We start from the raw sequence: 22,894 nt of genomic DNA, 5'->3' as shown, positions 1-22,894 counted from the left end.
TGTCAAGTTATTCGTGATCAATAAATGATATGGCGCCCACATGCATGCATTCGAATTCTTTTTGGTAAGAGAAGAGTGGTATTTAAGAACAGGGACGGAAAATTTGGTAGAGCCTGCGTACATGAAAGCTGAGATGAGAGCTACGCGGGGCAGGTGGATTATTAATAAATATTTGAACAACTACTCCGGGCAAGTGGAGCTAACCAACAATCGTCAACTGGTGTGTCGTGTTACTGTGTTACTCTATCGCATAAATTTGCACATATATATATATATATGTCCTTTGTATGTTATACTAACTGCCATTACCATTCCGCTTATTTTTGTTTAGCTAGTCAGAAATGATGCAACACTACACAGATCCTGATTCTTGGCCCAAATTTTTTCTATGAGGAATAACATTGATGAGGGAAAGTCCAAAATCCACAGAAACAGAAAAAGCAATAACACAAATTAGAAGCTCATTAAAATATATATATAAAACGAGAGGATCATTTAATACAAGGTGATTAAATTTGGATTCCAGCTAAGACATGGACACAAACATGATCTGATGAATTTGCCAAGCGTGCCAAACGTTATGGTATGACGAATTCACGACGGTGGTGGTGGGCCTGGCGGTGCAGCTGGTTGCAATGACGGTGTTGGCGGTGGTGGAGAAAGACTGCTTGGTGCGACGCCCCAGTGAGAAGGGACATTGAGCTTTGGAGGTGGCGGTCTGGGAAGAACTCTCAATATCCTAACTGGTTCTTCCTGATCCACCTTTAATCCGCCATGAGACAGACGGCCATACGAAGCATAAGCCAAGGGAGAGAAGGGCGCTGGTCTTGCTTCCATGCCATTAGCTACATACCGGAGTTGAAGCAGCAACAGTATTTCTTGAATCAACAAGAAACTGATCAAATGGCAATAAACTGCTTTCATCGCAGGCAGAAACTTTTCCAATGCGGACGGTAGTTTTTCATCCACTAGTTACCATGCCAACCACGGCTGCTGGCTGTTGGAGAAGAAGGAAAGAATATACCGTATGTTTTCAAGCTTTTTTTTGGCACACTACAACTGGTTTACTCAGAGTCGACGTCAAAGTCAGAGTCTCTCTCTCTCTCTCTCTCTCTCTCTCTCTCTCTCTCTTATTTTTCAACCAAATAGAAAATGAGTAAGCTCACGCTTGGGCTAACTCAACTGTACTACAGCAGCACAAGAGTCAAAGTTTTTAAACTAAACAGTAGAACCAAAACACATTTGCAGTTATACCATCTTACCCAGAACGGAATAGGTTGGTATTAATCTGACTCAATCATGATCGAATTTAATTGAAAAACTTTTAGGTATAATTATTCTGGATCTCCATTGGATGAAGGCCAGATTGAGGGAACGTGTTGTGTGATTTCATTGGATAACACGTTAAAATTTATTAGAATTTTTATACTTTTTTGTACACCCGAGTTTAATATTTACTTAGTACCCATTGCAACATGGACTCACGCGTTTCCAGAAATCTGCCAATCCATGCTAAACACAATTTGACGCAAAAAGCATATAAATCTTTGACGGTAGATATCAATTATTTTCTTTGTGATAAACAAGTTGAAGAGAGACTCTAAACTTTATATAAAACAAATCATTTTTGTCCAGGGATACTTTACTTTAAGACTTACACGGAATATCGAGAAAGGAAAGATTTTGATGGTAAATCAAGACCTCATGATGATGATGATGATGATGATGATTAAGTTAATATATTTATCATGATTATTGATTAATATTAACTTTTTAATTCATGAGAGATTTCAGAACAAGAACAATAGAGCGATGAGCGATATCAAATTTCAGGATCATTTAGTTAGGGTGCGTTTGATTAAATTGAAATCTGAAGTCTGAATCCATTAAGTTATTGAATTATTAAGTATTAAATCAAATACATTTGAGTGTATATCACATTCAGTGATAAGCTTATTTTTTATAGCAACTTTTGACTAAAAAGTTCAGTGTCATTTAATTAATTTAGATGTTCAATTTTTAATTATCAAACACGTTTGAACATATTAAGATCTGAATTCATTAAATTTAAATGCTGAATTGGATTATACATTTGAGTGTATACCACATTCAATGATAAGTGAATAACTTATCACTTATTTTTTAAGCAACTTTTGACTAGAAAATTCAGTGTCATTTAATTAATTTAAATTTTTAATTTTTAATTATCAAACACGTTTGAACGTATTAAGATTTTAATTTATTAAATTTAAATGCTGAATTGGATTTTAAATGTTCGGGACTTTGGAGACATAATTGGAATGAACCATTTGATTTAGGATTTCGCAAGTGTCCTACGGACTCCCAACCCACAACACAAGATCGAAAGTTATACAGCAGCCCAGTGCACCTTAGCCTATGGGCCTCTTCGGTTATAGCCCATTGATAAACCGGAACGACTCATCAGATATTTGTTCCATCCAGAATTCGCCCTTCCTTTCTAGATTCCTGTCGCCCAACCGTTTCCGAGGAAACTTTCTAAACTCTGAGCATTGAAAATCTACTTCAAAAAGCAAAGAATATGTATTTCGAAAATTTCACCAAAACGACAGATCCTACCAACACAAAACGACAACCCAGAAACATCCTCTCCTTCACTGGAGTCCAACGCGACCCACAAATCAGTTAAATCACCTTAATTGGTTTCCCTCACTCCTCCGTAATCCAATATTCGCAAACAGACCTCAAAACCCATCATCAACAACCCACTTTCCAGATTCTTTCTTCACTCCCCCACCACTAAAATAAGAACAGCTTTCATGTAAATATAGAGAAAATTGAAAGAGAGAACAAAGAAGGTTGAGAATTTGTTGAAAGAAAAAATGGATGAAAAGCTATTAGATGATATAATAAGGAGGCTGCTGGAAGTCAGAGGAAGGCCAGGGAAGCAGGTGCAGCTCTCTGAGGCCGAGATCAAACAGTTGTGTCTGGTTTCCAAAGATATTTTCTTGCAACAGCCTAATCTTTTAGAGCTTGAAGCACCCATTAAGATTTGTGGTATCAATTCCTTTTTTCCCTCTTTCACTTTCTCTGGTTTGGTTATCCTCTTTTATGGACCCTTTCGATTATTTTGATTGCATCCCACTTTGTATTTGACTTGCTTCTTTGTCTTTCATTTGCATTTTTTCATGTCTGTTGGGTTGACTTTCTGGGCCATGAATAAGGTGTTTGTTATAAAATCCTTCAAAGGTATCCCGAATTCTATCTTCTGGTTGAAGAATTTAGGTTAGGGTTGTTCAGTTTTTTTTTTTTTTTCGGTGGAGGGAAGTTGTTGGGGGGGGGGGGGGGATTGGGAGGATAAATTTGTTTTTTTGCGTTTAGCTTTGTGACAAATTTGGGTTGTTGTTCCTTGCATTTCATGTCTGTTCTGTTTGTCTTGGATCTTTATAACCAATTAACCGGAAAAGATTAAGAAACATGGATGCAGTGTGGGACTTGGTGATGCTAGTTATTGTACTTTACTGTTAAAATTTTTGCGGTGCTGCTTGTGCTCTAGCTAGTTACTGACAGGGAGGGTGCATCCTTGTTTACTGGTTTTGAGAACTTTTAACTTTTCTTTGCGTGCTGTATGAGCGTCTGGTGAAGTGGAGCTTGATACATTGCCTTAGAGTGCAAAGTAAATAATTTGCCATCCATCTTATGAGCAAGAAGAGGAATTTATGTTATTTCTTGCATCAGGATTCAAAATTTGTATAAGATTATGTGTTGAAGTGATGTGATGAAGCCAAGTTTACTGTTGGTTTGATTCTGCTCATGAGGGATGACTGTTCAAATATTTTTCTTTGGCACCTCAAATCTTTACCATCACCTGGCCATTGCATAGCTCCTAAAGGAACCTTTTATTTGCTACATTTTTGTGCCCACGCAAATTGGTTTGATATATATCAGCATGAGTTCTGTCTTGAAAATTTTATTGGGGTAAGCTGAAGCCAAGTTCACCTTGCTCACTACTCGGTCAATGGGAATTAATCATAAGTTGTAGGTGACACCAACATACTTGCATGGACTTTCCTGAAGGCCAAGAAGCTGCCGCTCCTTGTCTTATGGGCACATTGTTGGCATTGTTAAATGAATTAAGAAGTACATACTACTGTTTTATGGCTGCGGTAGACTTTATAAAGGATTTACTGTTAAAAATATATGAGATTACCATCAAAATGTGCAAATATAAAATGCTATAAATCTTATTAGTTCACTATGCAGCATATTTTCTGCTTTGTCCCCATGCCCATTGCTACAAACAACCCTCACAGTGTTTGTATATTTAGAGTTATTAGCATTAAATTCTGACAATAAGCAGTCCTTGAGACATTAATTAGTGTCTCTGTGTCAATTGGATATGCATGTCAGAACAACATGAATCCATCTCCCTGGGTCAAGTATGTTTGGCTGTACCAAGTTCTCAGATCTCAAATTAGATATGCTGCATATAGTTGTTAAGTTTTCGTGTGGAAGCATCAGCACTTGTTTTCAAGCCTTAGAGTTACAATTTTGTGGTTTTAACAAATTTGGGATAATCTTTTCTTTTGTTTATCATCATCGTATTACACTTTCATTGAAGACCAGTTATTGTGGATTGAGACATAGAAATGAACTTGTTCATGTTTCCTTTGTTTGCATAGCTTTGCAAGGCAAGTAGCAACTGTTAGCGCATAGGAAGAAGGGAATGTGACATTATGAGTGTAACTAACTACTACTTTGCTGTATATGCTTGGTAAAATTTGCTTTTATTTCCTTAGCTTGTTGTCTGGTGCTCATCCATTATGGCTATGATCTTCCTATGCCCCAGAGATATACTGATGTGGCTATGATTGCTAAGTTTAAATTTGATGTAGGATGAGAATTCTATGACTTGCAATGCAAGTATAGTTTGCCACTGATATCCGTGTGATATATTGGACCTGGTTTTTTCTTGAGGAATATCTTTCTGATTCTGATTTTCTTGTTGGCATTTAGGTGATATTCATGGTCAATATTCTGATCTCTTGAGGCTTTTTGAATATGGTGGCTTGCCTCCGGAAGCAAATTACTTGTTTTTGGGTGATTATGTAGATCGTGGCAAGCAAAGTCTGGAGACGATATGCCTGCTACTTGCTTACAAGATAAAATATCCAGAAAACTTTTTCTTGTTAAGAGGAAACCACGAGTGTGCTTCTATAAACCGTATATATGGGTTTTATGATGAATGCAAAAGAAGATTTAATGTTAAAATATGGAGGGTTTTCTCAGAATGTTTTAACTGTCTACCAGTGGCAGCCCTGATTGATGAGAAGATTCTCTGCATGCATGGAGGCCTTTCTCCTGATCTTCAAAATTTGGATCAGATAAGGAACTTGCAACGACCAACTGATGTACCAGATGCAGGCTTGCTATGCGATCTTCTCTGGTCAGATCCCAGTAATGATGTTCAAGGATGGGGGATGAATGACCGGGGAGTTTCATACACTTTTGGCACTGATAAGGTGACAGAGTTTTTGGAAAAGCAAGATTTAGATCTTGTTTGCCGTGCTCACCAGGTTTGAACTGTTATGCTGATTTATTGGAATTCACATATATACCTTTTTTCTCTGTTAATCTCCCTTGGACAGTAGCACTTATAACTTTGTGTTTGTTTCCATTTCTTGCTTGGAGAGGATGTGATTTCTACAGAAGCTAATTTTCATGCTTTGTTTGTTTTTAGCATATCTAAGCTAGTGTTTGAGAAGGTAGAGACTGGAGGCAATGCAGTTCATCTCTCATGAGCTGGTTCAATAGCCCCATAAGCATTATATATTGAAAAAGAAGATGATTTTGAAGTTAATCTGACTAATACTTTCCTTTATACTATTCACATTCATATATTCCCCACCTTCCCCCCCCCCCCCCCCCCCCCAACAAAATGGAAGCCAGTAAACAGTTTAAAAGAATTGCAAAAAGTGATTTCATTATGTATGATATTTATGAAAATGTTCAGAATAATATACATGTGTGACACGCCATTGCTACATTGAAGATGGAAACTTTGCCATGGTTTATGATCTGAGTACAAACTAGACATTTTCTTTCTTCTTTGTGTTCTCTTCGAATGCCACCTTACCACATTTGTACTTCAATTTGGCCATTATTGAATGCTATGACCTCATTTTCTTGTAAAAGCATCTGGAATTTGTTGTCTGTTTTGTGATGGAAACATAGGATTTCCTTGTTGTATTGCCCACTCTCCATAGTTGTAACTTGTTAGTTGTGTGCATCTTTGCCATTCTATTTAAGCAGGATGAGAAAATATGTAGCATTTGAGCCCAATGAAGCCTAACATTGTCTCAGCAAGGGCACATAATGGATAACTTTGACATTATTTGGCTGACACGTGTCGGAGGACTAAATTGGTGATCTTTTCTTCTTTTCTCAAAACATTTGCAGGTTGTAGAAGATGGTTATGAGTTCTTTGCAAACCGGCAGCTTGTAACCATTTTTTCAGCCCCTAATTACTGTGGAGAGTTTGACAATGCAGGTGCCATGATGAGTGTAGATGAGACTCTCATGTGCTCCTTTCAAATACTAAAACCTGCGGAAAAGAAATCAAGATTCAATTTTGGGAGTACAACATCAGCCAAGCCCAGTAACGCGTTTGGCAGTACAACCACAACTAAACCTGGAACACCAGGAGCTAAGGTATTTGAAATGGAAAACTTTTCCCCTTCTTGACTGCACCACGGCATCAGCCAAAAGATAGCAATTAAGTAAAGAGGATTTTACAACCTCTCAACTCCTCTATATGATTTCACACTTATTTGTGAAATTAGGCTTGAATTTACCACATACATATTTATTTCAGAAATAACTTCTTAAACTCTAGGTGGTTTGCACTATAGCTGTCAAACAAACCCATTTAACTAAGTTTACCCATACCCGCCCATAAATAAATGGGTATGGGTATGTTAAATTTTTACATATGGGTATAAATGGGTTACCCAATAAATGGGTATTATTGGGTTACCCAATAATACTCATTTAATAAATGGGTATTATTGGATAACCCATCAAACGCAATTAACCCATTTAGAATTGTCTTCCCCCAAACCTCCTCTCTTCCCCCACCCATTAACTTGCTCATTTTTCACCATTATCAATTTATGACAAGTTTTAGCCTCTTTTCTTATTTTAAAATGAAATTTTAAATTTACATACGAAAAAATGCTAGAGGTTCAAAATTTTTGGATTAAGTTTTTATGTTAACTTTTATAGTACTTAGTTCAAATTTTTATATTCTTATTGTTTAATTGTTAAATAGTATGTAATTTTGCAACATAGAGTACATATGGGAAAAAAATTGATATTAGGTTTATTGAGCATTATAAATAAATATTTAAAACCAATGACGGGTGCAAAGAATGGTATAAATTGATAACTTAGTTTGCAAAAATGAATTTACAAAAAGTTAAAATAAATGGGTTATAAATGGATAATTAGGTTACCCAATTCATTTTTTGACTTATCCATTTATACCCATTTAATTAGATGGGTATAAATGGGTTGACTCACTTATACCCATTACCCATTTTACCCAATCCAAACCTGTCCAAATCACCCATTTTGACACCTCTAGTTTGCACCTACAATTTTAAGTCGTCTAAACTAAATTTTGTTCACGAGTCATCTGATTTCCCAGTAATAAGTATGGTCTTAGATCTTTGAAAGTAGAATGCTTCTTCTTATTAGTTTTGTAGCACTCTGACTGGTGAATGGTTTCAAGATTGTTGAGCTGATGTTTATGGCTCATAGTCATAGGTTCTCTGAATTAGCTCCCCCTTAGTTTGGACTTCCAATTTTTCTGGTGGGTTGAGTTTACCAGTGTTTTAAAAGGAAACAGTGTTGGGCTAGGTGTATTGTCCCCACTCAGACAAGGCAAAAGCCTTGAGGTGTGAGGTGTAAGCCCCACAAATTTTGATTTTTTAATATTAGAAAAATATGAAAACTACCCAAAAAATATTATTAAAATTTCTTCAAATAATACAAATAAATGATATGTAAGTCCAAACAATGTCTTCCAAAGGAGTAAATGAATATTAAACAAAAAAGTTAAAATACACAAACAATAGTGGATTATAATTCAGCACCATATAAGCAGCTGATTTGAAGCTTTTTAATTCTCTCTTTACAGTTGACACTGCATAACCAATTGGCCCACAATTCATTAAGAGCAGTAATACCTTTAGTCATCCAAGTTTTGCCCAAAAAAAAAGCGAAGTAGAAACTTTCATTCAGAAGATTAAAAGAGAGCAAAAAAGCAATATAGACTTTCTTCATTTTGTCCCCGGGTTGTGAAGTAGTAGAAGACGAGCAGTGGTGGTGATAAAGGGGCTGTGCTGCAAATTTGGGGTGAAGAGGCTTTGGTTGACTTGATGAAAATATATTCAAGAGGGATCGAGCAGTGAATGAAGAGGAATTAGGGATTGTTGGAGGGGATTAAAATTTAGAGATCAAACCAGACAAGGCTCTCTGTAATCTGTTGTGTGCCGTACGAGGAATATGTATATTTATCCCTTAATTGGTTTAAAAGTTAAAAAAGAAAAAAGAATTACAGGAACTACAGAACAATATCAAAAGGCATACGCCTTCTTCTTTGGAGGCACAAAAAAGGCACCCAGCACACTAAGGCCTTTGCCCCATCAGTTGGGGCGTATGCCCAACAGCTCATCTGCCTCCTTCCACTGCCCCAGGGCGGTTCACATGCGCCCTGGCCTGGGGCGAGCCCAAAGACATGCCTTATTAACACCTCTCAAAACACTGGAGTTCACCATAGTGAGCTGTGGTTGGTTACCCCCTAAAATAAATCAAAGATTATTCTGGTGCATACTGCAAAGGTCAGATAGTTACAATCCGTCACACTCATTTGAAATTGTTTTGATGCTTGAAAACATTTTTTGACCGCATAAATGTGCCATACTTAGATTATTCTAAAGTTATCATTGCAGAAAAGTCTCCAGTTCTCAGTCTTGACTCATCTAAATGGTGTTATTAGGATTTGAAAGTCACAATAGGGAGCATGAATGTGCTGTGGTAGCTAGTCTTTAGGCATCTATTGTGTATTGTAATGAAACAAGACATTAATGCATTATAAAGGTGGTTTTTTTTTTTTTTTGCTAAGCAGACAAATGAGGTTATGCAACAATGATATTTTTTTTTTTATATTATACCTTTCGTATTCTGTATATGGTCCCAGACAAGATTTTCCCTGTGCATTCCTTGCTCTGAGGTAAGATGCACCTCGAAAAGTATTTAATGGCTTTTACAGTTTCCCAAATTCATGTGGTTCCTGTGATTTATGGCTCTGGAGTTAACAATTAAGTACTTACTTTGACCCGAATGGGGAAAAAAGTTGCCTGAATTAGAGTAAAGACGTTCTTGTTGCAGTTAGTTGTATGGTATCTAAGGAGGCTGCCCATTTGCTGTCATGAAGTTTGAGATATTATATTGCCTAATAAGCAGTTGCCTCCCTTTTCATGAGCAGAATTGAAATGTAACGTGCGGCATAAGTCATAGATATTAGGATTCAAATGGATCTATATTTGTGGAGAAAACTCGTTTCCTAGTTGTGTGATTCATCTGACAATTCAGAGAAAAACTGTTTGCAGCAAAATAAATTAGGCAATTTCAATACATTGTACTTTGATTAGAACACTCTCTCTCTCTCTCTCTTATATTCTTCTGTCCTGCTTTTCGGTAGAATATGCTATGAGTGTACAATAGTAGAATCTTCACCTATATGAACGTACTGTTATGTTAAGATGAAAATCTGTTGAATTTGAACCTTCCTGGATTGTATGCAGTAGCTGCAGGCTGTTCTAGCATGCTGTACCATACTTTTGGACTTTGCTCATTCTTGATAATCTACTTGCTTGCAGCCTTTCCTTGGTGCAATTTGAGTTCCAGTTCCAAATCATCAAGTGGCAGTACTTTGAATTGCATGCATGGTCACCCCAGCAAGATGGCTATCTGCTAGAAATTGAAGATGCATTTTGTTTCATTGTACCATGACAAAATTGTAAAAATTGAGACTATATCCTCCCACAAGGAATACAAGAGTAATTTTTTCCCCCGTGTATGTTGGCTGTCGAGGATGTATTCTCATCCTTTTCCTCTGTATACTGCAGTAACTCCCACGCACCTATCAAATATGTGTCAAAATTATGTGCCCACCAATAACAGCGCAGGGATTCTTGTCACAGTTTGTTCTGCTTCTTCCTAATGTTGCATTCCCCGAGTCATCTGCTTATGGTAGGGGGAAAAACAAAACGGTACCTACATTCTACCTACCTGCTAACAGCTTCGCAAGGCACTGAATATTTGACCTCCTGTGTAAGTTTTGGGCATTTGCTGAAAATGGAGGAAGAACGGTCAGCAGTGTTCAGGTCCTTCAAATCTTTCAATCATTCTACGGTTTTGAGACGTATGGGCCATCCAGTTTTTTGTGATCCCAGTAGCTATCGCGCTGTTTGATTAATTTGGGTGGAAAGTTTGGGCCATATAATACTAAAACCGCTTTCGGCTAAATCTTTCATAACTCAGCCGCCCTATGTGATTCTCATTTAAACATCGTAGAAACAACGAAACAGACAAGAATAAAACGATGAAGATGCTAAGCTGATTGATTCCGAGCAAAGCACGTGATTCAGATGCGCGCAAAATCAGTAGTTCCGTTTATAATTTGGAGGCTTGCAGAGCTTATAATTTAAACCCGCTGGGACTTTGTATAAGCGGGACGACTTTTCTCCTGGTCAAACATGACAGCGTTGGCTTTCAACTCTCTCAACTGTTTTGACTTCCCTCATAGTTTTGCTTTTTCAGTTAAATTTAAATTCCCAAGGAGCAAGTTGAAGTATCTACGTACTAATCAAACGATCAGAATTTATGGGCTGCTAAGTTTCTTCATTTTCTTTGGGTAAGACACTATGGACCTCAATTGAGGTCAAGTCCAGAACCATTTAAAGCATGCTTTATTTGTGACGCTCATATTTTATAAATGACCTAAAGAATTTTCTTTCTCGTTTTAATGTCACGAGTGCAACAGGTAGATCAAAAATGGAAAAGTGAATATGCATCAAATTTGACAAGTTGAACGCAATTTAAAAAAAGGGGGGCTGGGGATATAGGGAAACAAAATAAAGGTAAGGACAAAATTATTCATCAAAGGACCAATGTATTGCTTAAAAAAAATATTTAAATGAGTAAAAAAATTTTAAACTGGCCTCCAGAAACTGAAACATCTAGAACTAGAAGAAGACAAGTTATTTGACGGATTCTTCATTTAAGATGACCAAGCTGTCGACAAAATGACAAAAATCAGAAAATTTTTCGTGTACACATTTTTCAATCACCTTTTTACCTCACATATATCAAATCGTTACAATAATTTTTTTACAAAAAATCTACAAAAATGCAATTCAAACAAAGCCCCATAGACAAAAGGAATCTCTACTCCATAAGTGGCTTTTCTTTTCTTTAAGCAGATCTCGAGGAAATTAAGAAATGCTGTACTAGTGTGATCGTTCGTCTACATTTTCTCGCGATGCTACTTATCTAGTTGATTTTCTGTTCCCCAATTAGAGATGAGATCAATTAGCATGATGGTCAAAACTTTGAACCCCAGATCATATCTCCAAATTTTTCTTAGCTGTGAAATACTAGGAAATGTGCCCTCATTTGACCATTATATCAATCTGTCGGGTCGGGTGTATTGAGTGTTTTTTTTCTTGCCGATCAAAGACATGATGACGCACGAATTCCATGGCCAAAAGCAGGCGTTAGATACTTTCAAAAGTTACTGTATCACTTTTTACGACAAAATTTTTATATATTTTATAAATATTATTTTTACATAATAAAAATTTATTAAAATATTTTTTATAGTATAATATATGTAAGATAAAAAGTAATTAAAAATTATATAAAACGAATATTCACAGAGATTATAAAAATTTTTCTTCAAACGAGGCAGGAGTATTTGAACTTATCTTATCTTGACCAGTGACCATAAGCAAACTCCCAGTGAACTTCAATAATCGAGTGCACTTATCTGAGCGCTATAATAATAACCTTTGACTAACTGACAAAACCTGGTCCATTTACTGTCGCCAAGAAATTTTGGTCCAATATCCTATGCACTACTCCAACACACACACCTTTCCAAATCCCACATGGCACGATGGACTTTTGACCCTTTCACAGGATGCATCTTCTCTCTTTCACACCTGAAAGTCTCATTTGGAAATTGGAAAGTTTCTGATAGTTGCCTGGGCTATTATCGATAAGTCTGCATGCAGGACCACTGATCTCCCTCCCTCATTCAATTTCAAGCACGCAAAATTTCGGAATGCTCTAAAAGCATATTCCTCCCAATGCTTTCGACTTCGGGTAAAAGATCCTTCATTGGAATTGGTTCCAACTTGAATTTTTTAGTTTCACAAAAAAATACTAATTTCCTCCGTCCCACTTTGATAGTTCTGTTTTTCGTTTTCGTCTGTTTCAAGTTGTAATCCACTTTCCAATTGAAAAAATGTAGTTATTTTTTAATTTCTCTAAAATACCCTTATTCAATATAAGCTGTTATTACTATAAATTATATGTTATTTAATATAGATTGTTAGTATTGAATATAACCTACCCCATTTAATGCATTTAGATTTTCTCAAATATATTGATATATGAAAAGTCAACTTTATTTAATGAAAGGTATTTTAGAAAAAATAGCAATCTAAATTTGTGTGAAAAAAAGAATTAGGACTATCAAAATGGGACAGAAAGAGTACAAAACTATTTCGAAAAACTAAGACGAGACTTGTTCCCCATATAGCCCATCGATCGTCAAGGAAGAAAACTGGTAGCTTCTCTTCATAAATTTATAATAAAGTACTTGTATACTTGACATTAGACTTGAGACTTAAAAAGACTGAAGACCTTCTACATTGATTCTACTGCCCAACTGCTAATTGAAAATGAAAATTATGGAATCAGATAAATAGACTACTCGTCATGGGCGGACACAAGTATTATCTTATTAGAGGAATCGCAAGTTGGGAAACTACTTTTCTTTTTGTCATATTTCTTGCGAGTAGATTTGGTAGAATCTTCAAAGTTGAACTGCTCAACGTAATCTTTTATATATCTAGAAGGTTGGTGAAGATCAGACACTATTGTTTCAAAAAAAAAATCATGCCTCCTGAAAATGCGGATATTTGGCATCAGACAAAAGGAATCTCCTTTCTACATCAAGAATTTTTCTTTCTTTTTGTGCGGCCTTTGCACTCTCTTTTATTGTATTGCCGTTTTACCAGATGATTCTCCCGTGAAGAAAAATGAGGAATTGATGATACACTAGCTTTGGCGAAATTGCGAGTTTCTCCAGAAAATTAGAGAGTTTTGCAAGCATCTCTGAAGAACAAATAATTGGTGATCTTCGAAAAATCAAATACGGGGTTAATTTATTGGTTATTTGATGCAAAAGAAAATAATGAGTTGGTTGTTCATAATTGTACTTTTGTCTAAAAGACAAGCACTTAATAAATGGTGGTGATTTCTTCCTCATTGTTTGGAACTTTAGTCCATTCCTCCCTAACTTTACTCTTATTAGTTTAGTTATTTCCAATCACCTTTTTACCTCACATATATCAAACTGTTACAATAATTTTTTTACAAAATATTCAGGAAAAAGCAATCCAAAAAAGGCAAAACTGCTAACTATAAAATTACTCTAAAACACAAAACAAACCCAGCGAAAAGTGACTAGGTAACATGATAATCATAATATAGACTCTCCTTGCGCGACTGTGGTTACCAATATATTACTATTACATTTTTTGTTTTTCTGATTGCTGGTTCCAAAATATTTTAATTCCAAAACTTAAGTTTGTTTGGATCGAGAATTATTTGTCAAAATTTATTTGCTTACATATTATCATTACAATTTTCAACACACTTTTTTATCTTTTCAATTATCTTTTTATCTCATATACATCACATCATAAAAAGTCCTACAGTAAAAATATCTCAAATAATTTACCATCCAAACAGAGACAAAATATCTAAAACTACGAATTGTTGCATGATGGAACGAACAAAAAGATAGCAGGAAAGATAACTTATCAACCACGCACGTTATCAATAATTCAACGTTCCACCTTAGATTTTGAGACCTACTAATTGCGTCGACTATTTGGTGGGTCCCAATTCGGTTTTCACCTAAAAAAAAAAAAGAAACAACTGTCAATTGTCAACATACCAAACTGATATGATATTCCACAGATCTAAAATAGTACTCCTAACTTTCGTCCTTATAACGCTACACGTCTTACCTAATTACACATGGGGTTCACTTTTTGGACTTTTTATCAAAAATCAATTATCATGCGTACCCAGTCATCCACCCGCTCTTCTGTAACCTGCTACCTATTAGATTGTTTGTGCTACATCCTAATGTGCTTATCCATTTGTCCCGAGTAGCTTCTAGTTCTAGGGTGGGGAAACGGCTTTAATCCCATCCGCTTGAAAACATGAAAGATACCTCCGTGTAATTATACAGATTTATCATAATTGATTAGAGATTTATCATAACTACACTTGTAATTATATGAAATTGGCTTTGGTTGATCGTTTCACTTCACTTTGTTCTTGAGAAAACGAGAAATCAAATGGTAAGAGGAATGTAAAAATTCTTTTCTTTACAACTAGCGGGTGGGTCACGCATTATGTGCGTGCATATTTTGAATAAAAAATTAATAATAAATATTGAAAGGATATTTTTGAAAGTATAAATTTTAACACTTTTTGTTAATATCAAATCCGTACTCACGTTTTATAATAGCCTATAATAATAATAAGATATGTCGTGCCAGTTATGTATTTAGGATAAACTCCTAAACCTCTTTAATTGAATTTCATATTCCCATCCCATCTATCTCTGGCTTTTTTTTTTTTTTTGGTTAGTGGTCCAGTAGTATGTACCACAATTTCGGATACGGGGCACAAACGGTTGCAGGTTGTCCTCATTTTGCACTGCGCGTAATATTGGTTAAACACGATGTAACTTTTTTTTCACAAGATGTATTTTCAGAACAGATAGTGATGGGTCCCACATTTGACGCGAAAATCGAGTTACATGGTGTAATCTCAGCCGCACAAAATTTTGAGGGCAAATCTTGGCCCTTAACCGTGCTGGGACGGTCATACCGTCCCTGCCCCAAATCCCACAATTTCCCTTTCTCTCTTCCCTGTGCTACGGAGTACGGACCAATAGCAGAGGGACCTTTGGGAATAACCCATACGTGTCACTCAACTATTCATCGAAGTGTCAAAACAATGCATGTGCAACTCAACCATTATTGTGGGTCCTCAAAGATAGTTGAATAGTAAGAGACAGCCAAACTAATCTAAACTCTATTCCTCTTTTCTCTCCAGTGTCAACTTCTCACCTTAAGCATAAGCAAAACAAGGTGGAGTAACTTTAATCAGACGGTAACAGAATCACAGTCCACAAAAACACTCAAAAGGCATATGCTCATAATATACTTCCAGCAAAATTGAAGACAACTTCCTTTGTTCCGCATTCAAAAACTGGTTTTCCTTGGCGTCCATCATGCTCAATTGACAAAGGAAAAGACGTAAAGCCATCAATCTCTCCTTGATGGGCGCCACAGAGAACTTTGGTAGTATCAGTACAACAACCCGTACATCCATCAGTTACACGACGAACTTTCCTCATCTTTTCGCTATCCGAATTCTACGACTAGTTTACACGAATTTCAACATAGGATATTGCTAATGCTTTGCTTCCCAACAAGAGATTCCAAACTCAAAAAGAAAGATGTGGAAATTTCTTCAAGATTCAAGATACTACTTTATTATAGGAAAAACATTTGTAAAGCGTGCAGCTCAACAAGATACGGTAGACAAGCATTAGTGCTGGTTCCTTCAATTTCCTCAACCTCATAGTCCCCATTACGCTGGAAAAAGAAAAAGGGGCACACAGTTGCATGGAATGAAGAAAACTCAGCATCTGATTTACACAGTTGCACTCTCAGCAGCACTAGTACTACTAATACATAACCATCCGCATATATTTACAGCCTCAGATTCCGCTCCTCCACACCTGAGGAAAAGTAAAAGCAAAATGGGAAGCAACAGCCCTCCATCCTTGGCTGTGAGCTGTAAAGATGCGGCCGACTGTTCTTTCTTCCTTCTTTTCCCCAACAACCATCTTTCAGACTCTCAGATATGGTCTCTAGATGGTCTATGTACAGGAACTCAGACTTGTACTGAGATATTATAGTGATATATCTATTTATATAGTAGATACACCTTTTTTAGGATTTCAGGTGAGATCAGCCATTGATCTGATCTCTCCTCCACTGATGACCCAGGGATGTCCTGAAATTTACACAAAATAGATTAGATCAAACTCACGATTAAATGGCTAATAAGCAGAAAAAACTTTGCTTGGGGAAAGAATGAGGGAGAGACCAAGGCAGACGCAAAATACAACACAATTCTTAGACATCTATTATTATCCAACAGCTAAGATAACAACTGAAATTACCAGAGATCCAATTTCATTTCTTTAACCAACCAAATCAATATTGGACCTATGTTCCTAAAGACCAAACCGATCCCCCACACCCCCCCCCCACAAAAAAAAACAAGGGTTCTATCAAACCCCAAAAAAAAAAAAAAATCAACAGAACCATGTAAGATGGAACCCAGATTGAACCCTGAGCGAGCAGAAAAAGGCAAAAGAAAAAGAAAGAAATGAAACTTCGCAGTAACAAAGAATATTGCAAAGGCCAACTTACTTAAAACTTGATCAGCAGAAATCCGCCTAGAAACATCCTTGCAGATCATTTTCCTGAGCAAATCCTTGGCTTCAGGGGAAACAGACCTGAAAAGCCTGTGAGGAAATCTCAAATTACCCCTCAAGACAGCCTCAAAAGTCTCCGTGGGAGTGTCCCCAAAAAACGGAGGAACCCCAGAAAGCATAATGTACAAAATGACACCAGCACTCCACACATCGACTTTCTCATTATACTCCCTCCCTCTCAGCACCTCAGGCGCCACATAATACGGCGTCCCAACAATCCCTTCCATCATTCCACTCTCGCAGTTCATCCCAAACCACTCTGCCGACCCGAAATCAGCCAACTTCAGCCGGCCCCTGGTGTCAAAAAGTATGTTATCCGGCTTGATATCTCGATGGGCTACGCCCATATGGTGGCAATAACTGATGGCAGACACCAACTGCTTCAAAATCTGGGCAGCCTCCGGTTCCATCAACGGGCCTCTGGAGACCCTGGTGAAAAGATCATCGCCGGCAGAACAGAGCTCGGAGATCAAATGGAGGTAGTTGTCGTCCTCGTAGATTTTGAAGAGGTGGAGAATGTTGGGATGTCCGGCGACGAGGTGGAGGATTTTGGGTTCCTTCTCGAGACACTCACGGTCGGTGGAATCCAGGAGGAGGGTTTTGTCGATGGTTTTGCAGGCGTAAGATTCGCCGGTTAATGGAGAGAAGCAGCGGTAGACGATCCCGAATCTACCACGGCCAAGCTCTTCGCAAAGTTGGTATTCTGTTTTTAGGCTCTCACTCATGATAAGTTCTGACCAGATGCGGCTGTTGTTTCTTTGGGGGTTTGGGGGGCGTGGCGTGTTACGGGGAGATTTTAGGTAGGTCGGTCTAATTTATAAGAGAGAGAGACGGGGAAAATGAAGAGGATCCAATGGAATATTCGGGTGGGGGATAGTAGGACTTAGGAGTAGCATTCAACGTTGTGCTGTTGAAGAGAGGGCGTAGGAAAAGTAGACTGAGAAGACGGTGTGAGGGATGATGTACGCTGCGAGGTGGCGTGAACAGAGCAGGAGGAGGCAGGAAGCAGGAACTTTTGTCCTCCTACGGTCCTACCGCTACTAGACTACTACTGTGAGGTGGTAGCAACTTTCGTAACCATTTGTAATTTTGCAGTACTACTAAACTCATTTGGATTGCTATTTTCTAAATTTTTACAAAAAAAAAAATTTTACTATAATGATTTGATATATATATATATAAAATAAAAAATATTAAAGAATGTGTTTATAAAAAATATTTTTTTTTTTACAAAAAATGGTAATTCAAACAAGGCGAGTTACATGCATTACAATTTGTGAGGGCTAAATGACAGATTTGTACCTTTCTTTTAGATGTTTTCCTATGAATTTTAAAAATTTTATTAGTGCTATAGATAAATAAAAAGGAAAATAATTCAAAACATTTCTCACATTCTGTCAAATGAATTTTTTTCGCCATTCACTTTCAAAATGGTAAATTTATGTTCTTTACAAAATTAAGTTAGTAAAATTTGGTCCCAATTTAAATATTTTACCGCTTCTTATCCCGAATTCATCACATGACCCGGTATGGTCAATTTTGTAGGGATAAAAAGTTTAGATCCCATTTATAGTTAAACAAATGAATTGATCCATATTCATTTTCATCCCTAAAATAAGTTGAATTAGACCTAAACTATATTCATTTTTTCTCCTAAAAATGTGGGATCTAAGCCAATTTTTATTCAATTTTCTATTAAAAAAGTGAGATCTTAACTTTTTATATATAAAAAATAATTGCATGTCGATCGCATGATAATTTTTAGGTTAAAAAGTGATCCATACTAGCAAACATAGTTATGTATCACGTATGCATTATTTAAATTTTAAATTTGAATTCATAATATGTTGCATGATTTAAATCTGCTAGTATAAAAAAAATTAAAATTAAAATTTATAATATGTGACATGATCTAAACTTACTATTATAAAGAAAAAAAAATGTATTAAAAAACTTACTCTTGAATTATAATGGGTAATTGATTTTTTTCCCTCCTACCCTTCTTCACTCCCACTTGCTAGGTGTTGGATTTAAACCCTAAATTTGATAGTAAAAAAGACTCTTGAGTGTCCTCCCTCGACCACTGGTTATGATGGTTATGATGTGAGAGAAATGAATGGACATTCATTCAATGGAGTCTCCTTCGTTTTGCCGGATGATTATGTACGTCCGCAATGACGTCACCGTAGAAAGGTACAGACAGCGTGTCCTGTAGGCCACCGATTAGTCCCGTGTAATCACGCAAAAAATTAATCGTATTCGACGGATTGTTCTCCAAGCAATAATCAAGTAAGAAGGCTCATTTGAGAATATATGGGTGGGATCTATTTACAATTTTTTTGCTTCTTAGTTGTTCACACTTCATAGTTTGTAATTCATAATTGAGAAGAGGATTTTTTTTCTTTTTCTTTTTTATTCGAAATCGAGATTTCCCGCTTATATTCTCTCCTCCAAACCATCAAACACATCTCTACTCCTTGTTTCTTACATGGTATATGATTATACTACATGGTTTCTGATTATCTTTAGATAGAGTCACATGATTAATTGATATAAAAGAATAGAAAACTTATAACTGATTAATTGGTATATATACTGATTATCTGTAGAATTAAGTATTTACCGGTAGGCAGAGGTGTTTGAGTGAGTGTGACTGTGCAAGGTAAGATTGTACTTTTAATGCTTTTATTGATTGGAATTTGGAAACGAAAATGTGGGGGCTATATGCACCGAAAGTAAAAAAAATAAAATAAAATAAAATTTGTGCGGCTAATTAAACGACGTAGTTTTGTACCTTTCTTTCTCTTGAGGTTCATCTGTGAAGTTTAATATATGTAGTTGAAAATTTAAAAGTACTTAGTTGGATTGGCGAACAAAATTTGAGTTTTACTACTATTATCCTATTTCTCGCACATTAGTCCTATAGCATATAGTATAAGTCGGTTAGCGTCACAATTCACAGATTTGCATTTACTACTCGCCCTAATGGAGTTGGGTTGGATTATAGTTTCTCTATATTCGTGATCAACTTATTTTCAGGCACGATCTATATCTATATAAATTCTCCGTAGCTGATATTTTAATATTTACAGCATTTTATCTCAATCATTATTATTATTAGTTGGTTTTACTTGACCAAAACCTCAATTAGAACTCTAATAATGAAAGACGTAGCTGTTTTGTCAATTTTGTTTTGTTGACTGAATACGTAAGTTCGTAAGCAATGGGGTCGCTGAAGAAAGGTTGAAACCGCGTGTGCTAACTGCTAACAGAAAGAAGTATTCGACGGATTGTTCCCCAAGCAATAATCCAAGCAAGAAAAGGATTATTTGAGAAATTTTTGGGTGGGACGGGGACCTATCTGCAATTTTTTGCTACTTATGATTCATGCTTCATAGCTAGACAGCAAGGAACCTGCCACTTTATATTTATACAGAAATTAACAAAAAAAAAAAAAAAAAACTAAGGCCAGTTTGTTATTTACAATTGAGAAGAGATTTTTTTCATTGCATGCTTTTCGCCTTCTTCTGACATTATGGTCCCTGCATTTGACGATCAACATCCTGCTTGAAAATTTTGTTCCAGTGATACACGTGTCCCTATCAGACGCTGACTAAAAAGGAGTACATTGAAATTTGGCAATGCTAAGAAGTAAGAAGAACCTGTAAAAAGACGCCTCGTATTACACTGTATGATCACTTGAAATCTCTCCCTGTAACTACACCATATATGTACGCTAGAAGTCTGCTCATTTATCAAACTTTTGATAATTGAGTAGGCCAGGATAAACCACTGGGCCAACGGCTCACTGGCCACCAGAGAGAGGCTTAAGTCCCTCCTTGGGCTGAATCCTCACCTGTAACAAAAAAAAATTAAAGATTATGTCAGAGCACTTCCTTGATCTAGTTGGATCTGTATACCTACTAATCCTCTATCACGGTCTTTTTAGACTCCCCCTCCTCCCTAAATTAGAATAGAGTAGGTTAGGTTATACAAATGTATCGTTACTGACCAAAAAAAAGAATAGGCCAGGATGGGATTACGTCTCTATCACCTCCGAAAATGGCGAGATAGAAGCAGCCAAATACATGACACATGGATACACTCTGGTTTGAATGTCATGGCTGACAGCAACAACGTGCCTACGTAGTGTTTTATATTCAAAGGACAAAAGAGGACTTCTAATATCATTGCACACAGACACTAGTTTAGTTGATGATGAAGATTATATAATAGCAGGAGGAACGATGGCAGTAACATGTTTTGGACAAATCGACAAGCTACAATATAATAAAATATATAGTAGTAATTAGCATGCAGGAGCATCGGTGGTGCAGCCTGAACTCAATTATTGAAGAGGAAACAATTAATGGAGCTTTTAACTTAAACAAATCGCTGGACGAGGGATTAATGAAGGTTGGTCCAATCGTTCTGATGATCATTCATTGTTAATTTTTAAGACACTCATATTAATGATATCAAAATGTTAATCATGCCCACAAGGCATCTTTCTTCTTCGTCCGATGTTAAATAAATCAGGGCTCCTGATGAACCTCCACTTCCAACACTAATAATAAGAAAGTTACGTAGAAAAGCTCTGATGAGGAAATGGCAGCTTGCCACCCGTGCTGGGCCCTGGCTTAGGTACTTCAGAATCAGCAGTGTTCATTACAGATGGAGACAGGTAACTGCTTCTGAATTTCAATTCACTCATTAGTAGCTGCATTATTGAGGCAGAGGAATCTTTCAATTACGAGCTTATCCATTAGCTTTTCTTTCTCTTTTGTTTTCTCGTTAATCTTCTTTGGTGAGATAGTACACTACTATCTTTTATGAGTTGGGAGGTCTAGTAGTATAAGAATTGAGAAAAGATGGCGGATCAAAAAAGTAAAGAGGACAACAAGCCTTTTAATGATAGAAGTTACTCATTATCAAAAAAAAAAAAATAAAAATGATAGAAGTTACTTTTGAAAGTGAACCTTGTCAAGCTCAAAAAAAAAAAAAAAAAAAAAAAAAAAGTGAGCCTCATCGCTTTGGACATATATGATATATCTACTAACTTATTTCAGGCATAAACGAACCGGATTTTAGGCAATGTCAGTCAAAGGCAAAGCCTGACTTGCAATGGTAACAAACGCCAAATTTGCCTAGACTGGTGTCATTCTGTGAAGAAAGGCACTAGGACGCTGCGATAATTAAAGGTGGCGCAATTGACCGGTGCACTTCCCTCCATCTGGATAACTCCCAAGTACAATCCAAGGACATTTTGATCCCTTACTTGACCTTTTTTAGCACCAAAATAAAAGTAAAAAGGGACGTCTTGATACTTGCAAACCTTGTCTCCTCCCGTGCGTGCTTGTGGACCAAACCTTCAGCAAGATTGCAGGCCACGTTCTGGTGGTGGCAAAACAGTAGGATGGACAAGAAAGAGTGAGCACTGAGTGAGACCATCATAGCCACTAGCTTTGAGCTCTGCCTGCAGTGAAAAAAATTTAACAGAGGTGTCAAAATAAGTCTGTATATCTATTAATTTCTTACACTGTCTTTTTAGACTCTCCTCTCTGTATAATACGATAGACTAAATTATATAAAATTATCGTTGCTGAAAAAAAAAAAGAGACCATCATGAATCAGATTTTCTTTCCTTTTCTGTTATTTTAATAAGAGAAAATTTGGATTCATTTTAATCTAAAAAGGTTCTGGAATGAATTACAATGGTAGAAGTTACCATATGGCGTTTTTTTTTTCATGTACCTCATCTTCTTTTTTTTTTTCCCCAAAAAGAAATTGCACATACTCGCAAGGGTCTTGAAAAATATGCCGAGCCCGTCTACGCATGAAATTAAAAATGACACAAAGGAGCCCAACTCATTCTGCATGGGGATGGGTTACGGGTCTACAGGACAATCGCTCTAATCAGCAGCCCTAAATTCATAGACATTCATCATAGGCATGCCAGAAATAACG

The 22,894-nt window shown here is 36.6% G+C and overlaps 2 protein-coding genes across 3 annotated transcripts; one reads left to right on the top strand and one right to left on the bottom strand.

Annotated features, from left to right (window-relative positions):
* The first annotated feature begins 2,568 nt into the window (after positions 1-2,568).
* On the top strand, positions 2,569-10,246 carry LOC113761549 (serine/threonine-protein phosphatase PP1-like). Of its 2 annotated transcripts, XM_027304596.1 has the most exons (4): positions 2,574-3,036; positions 4,996-5,555; positions 6,439-6,690; positions 9,924-10,246. In XM_027304596.1, exons 1-4 carry the CDS (start codon positions 2,862-2,864, stop codon positions 9,942-9,944), a joined length of 1,008 nt encoding a protein of 335 aa, XP_027160397.1. In that variant the 5' UTR covers positions 2,574-2,861; the 3' UTR covers positions 9,945-10,246. The 2 variants fall into 2 exon arrangements, with proteins under 2 accessions (XP_027160396.1, XP_027160397.1); XM_027304595.1 differs by lacking the exon at positions 9,924-10,246 and having other exon boundaries at positions 2,569-3,036; positions 6,439-6,723.
* Positions 10,247-15,600: 5,354 nt separating this feature from the next.
* Positions 15,601-17,923, bottom strand: LOC113762168 (phosphoenolpyruvate carboxylase kinase 2-like). Its single transcript, XM_027305477.1, has 2 exons — positions 16,863-17,923; positions 15,601-16,440 (listed from the first exon to the last, which is right to left on the bottom strand). The coding sequence occupies exons 1-2, from the start codon at positions 17,650-17,652 to the stop codon at positions 16,385-16,387; spliced, it is 846 nt and encodes a 281-aa protein (XP_027161278.1). The 5' UTR covers positions 17,653-17,923; the 3' UTR covers positions 15,601-16,384.
* Between the last annotated feature and the right edge of the window lie 4,971 nt (positions 17,924-22,894).

Source organism: Coffea eugenioides, chromosome 2, assembly GCF_003713205.1.
Source record: "Coffea eugenioides isolate CCC68of chromosome 2, Ceug_1.0, whole genome shotgun sequence".
NCBI classification, from domain to species: Eukaryota; Viridiplantae; Streptophyta; class Magnoliopsida; order Gentianales; family Rubiaceae; genus Coffea; species Coffea eugenioides.
This window is presented reverse-complemented; position numbering and strand designations above follow the sequence as displayed.

Excerpts from the sequence above, each read along its gene's own strand:
- LOC113761549 (XM_027304595.1), top strand. The coding sequence starts at position 2,862 with ATGGATGAAAAGCTATTAGATGATATAATAAGGAGGCTGCTGGAAGTC. Across the intron at positions 3,037-4,995 it reads AGCACCCATTAAGATTTGTG|GTGATATTCATGGTCAATAT; the intron begins GTATCAATTCCT and ends GTTGGCATTTAG. Across the intron at positions 5,556-6,438 it reads TTGTTTGCCGTGCTCACCAG|GTTGTAGAAGATGGTTATGA; the intron begins GTTTGAACTGTT and ends AAACATTTGCAG.
- LOC113762168 (XM_027305477.1), bottom strand. The coding sequence starts at position 17,652 with ATGAGTGAGAGCCTAAAAACAGAATACCAACTTTGCGAAGAGCTTGGC. Across the intron at positions 16,441-16,862 it reads TTCTGCTGATCAAGTTTTAA|GACATCCCTGGGTCATCAGT; the intron begins GTAAGTTGGCCT and ends TGTAAATTTCAG.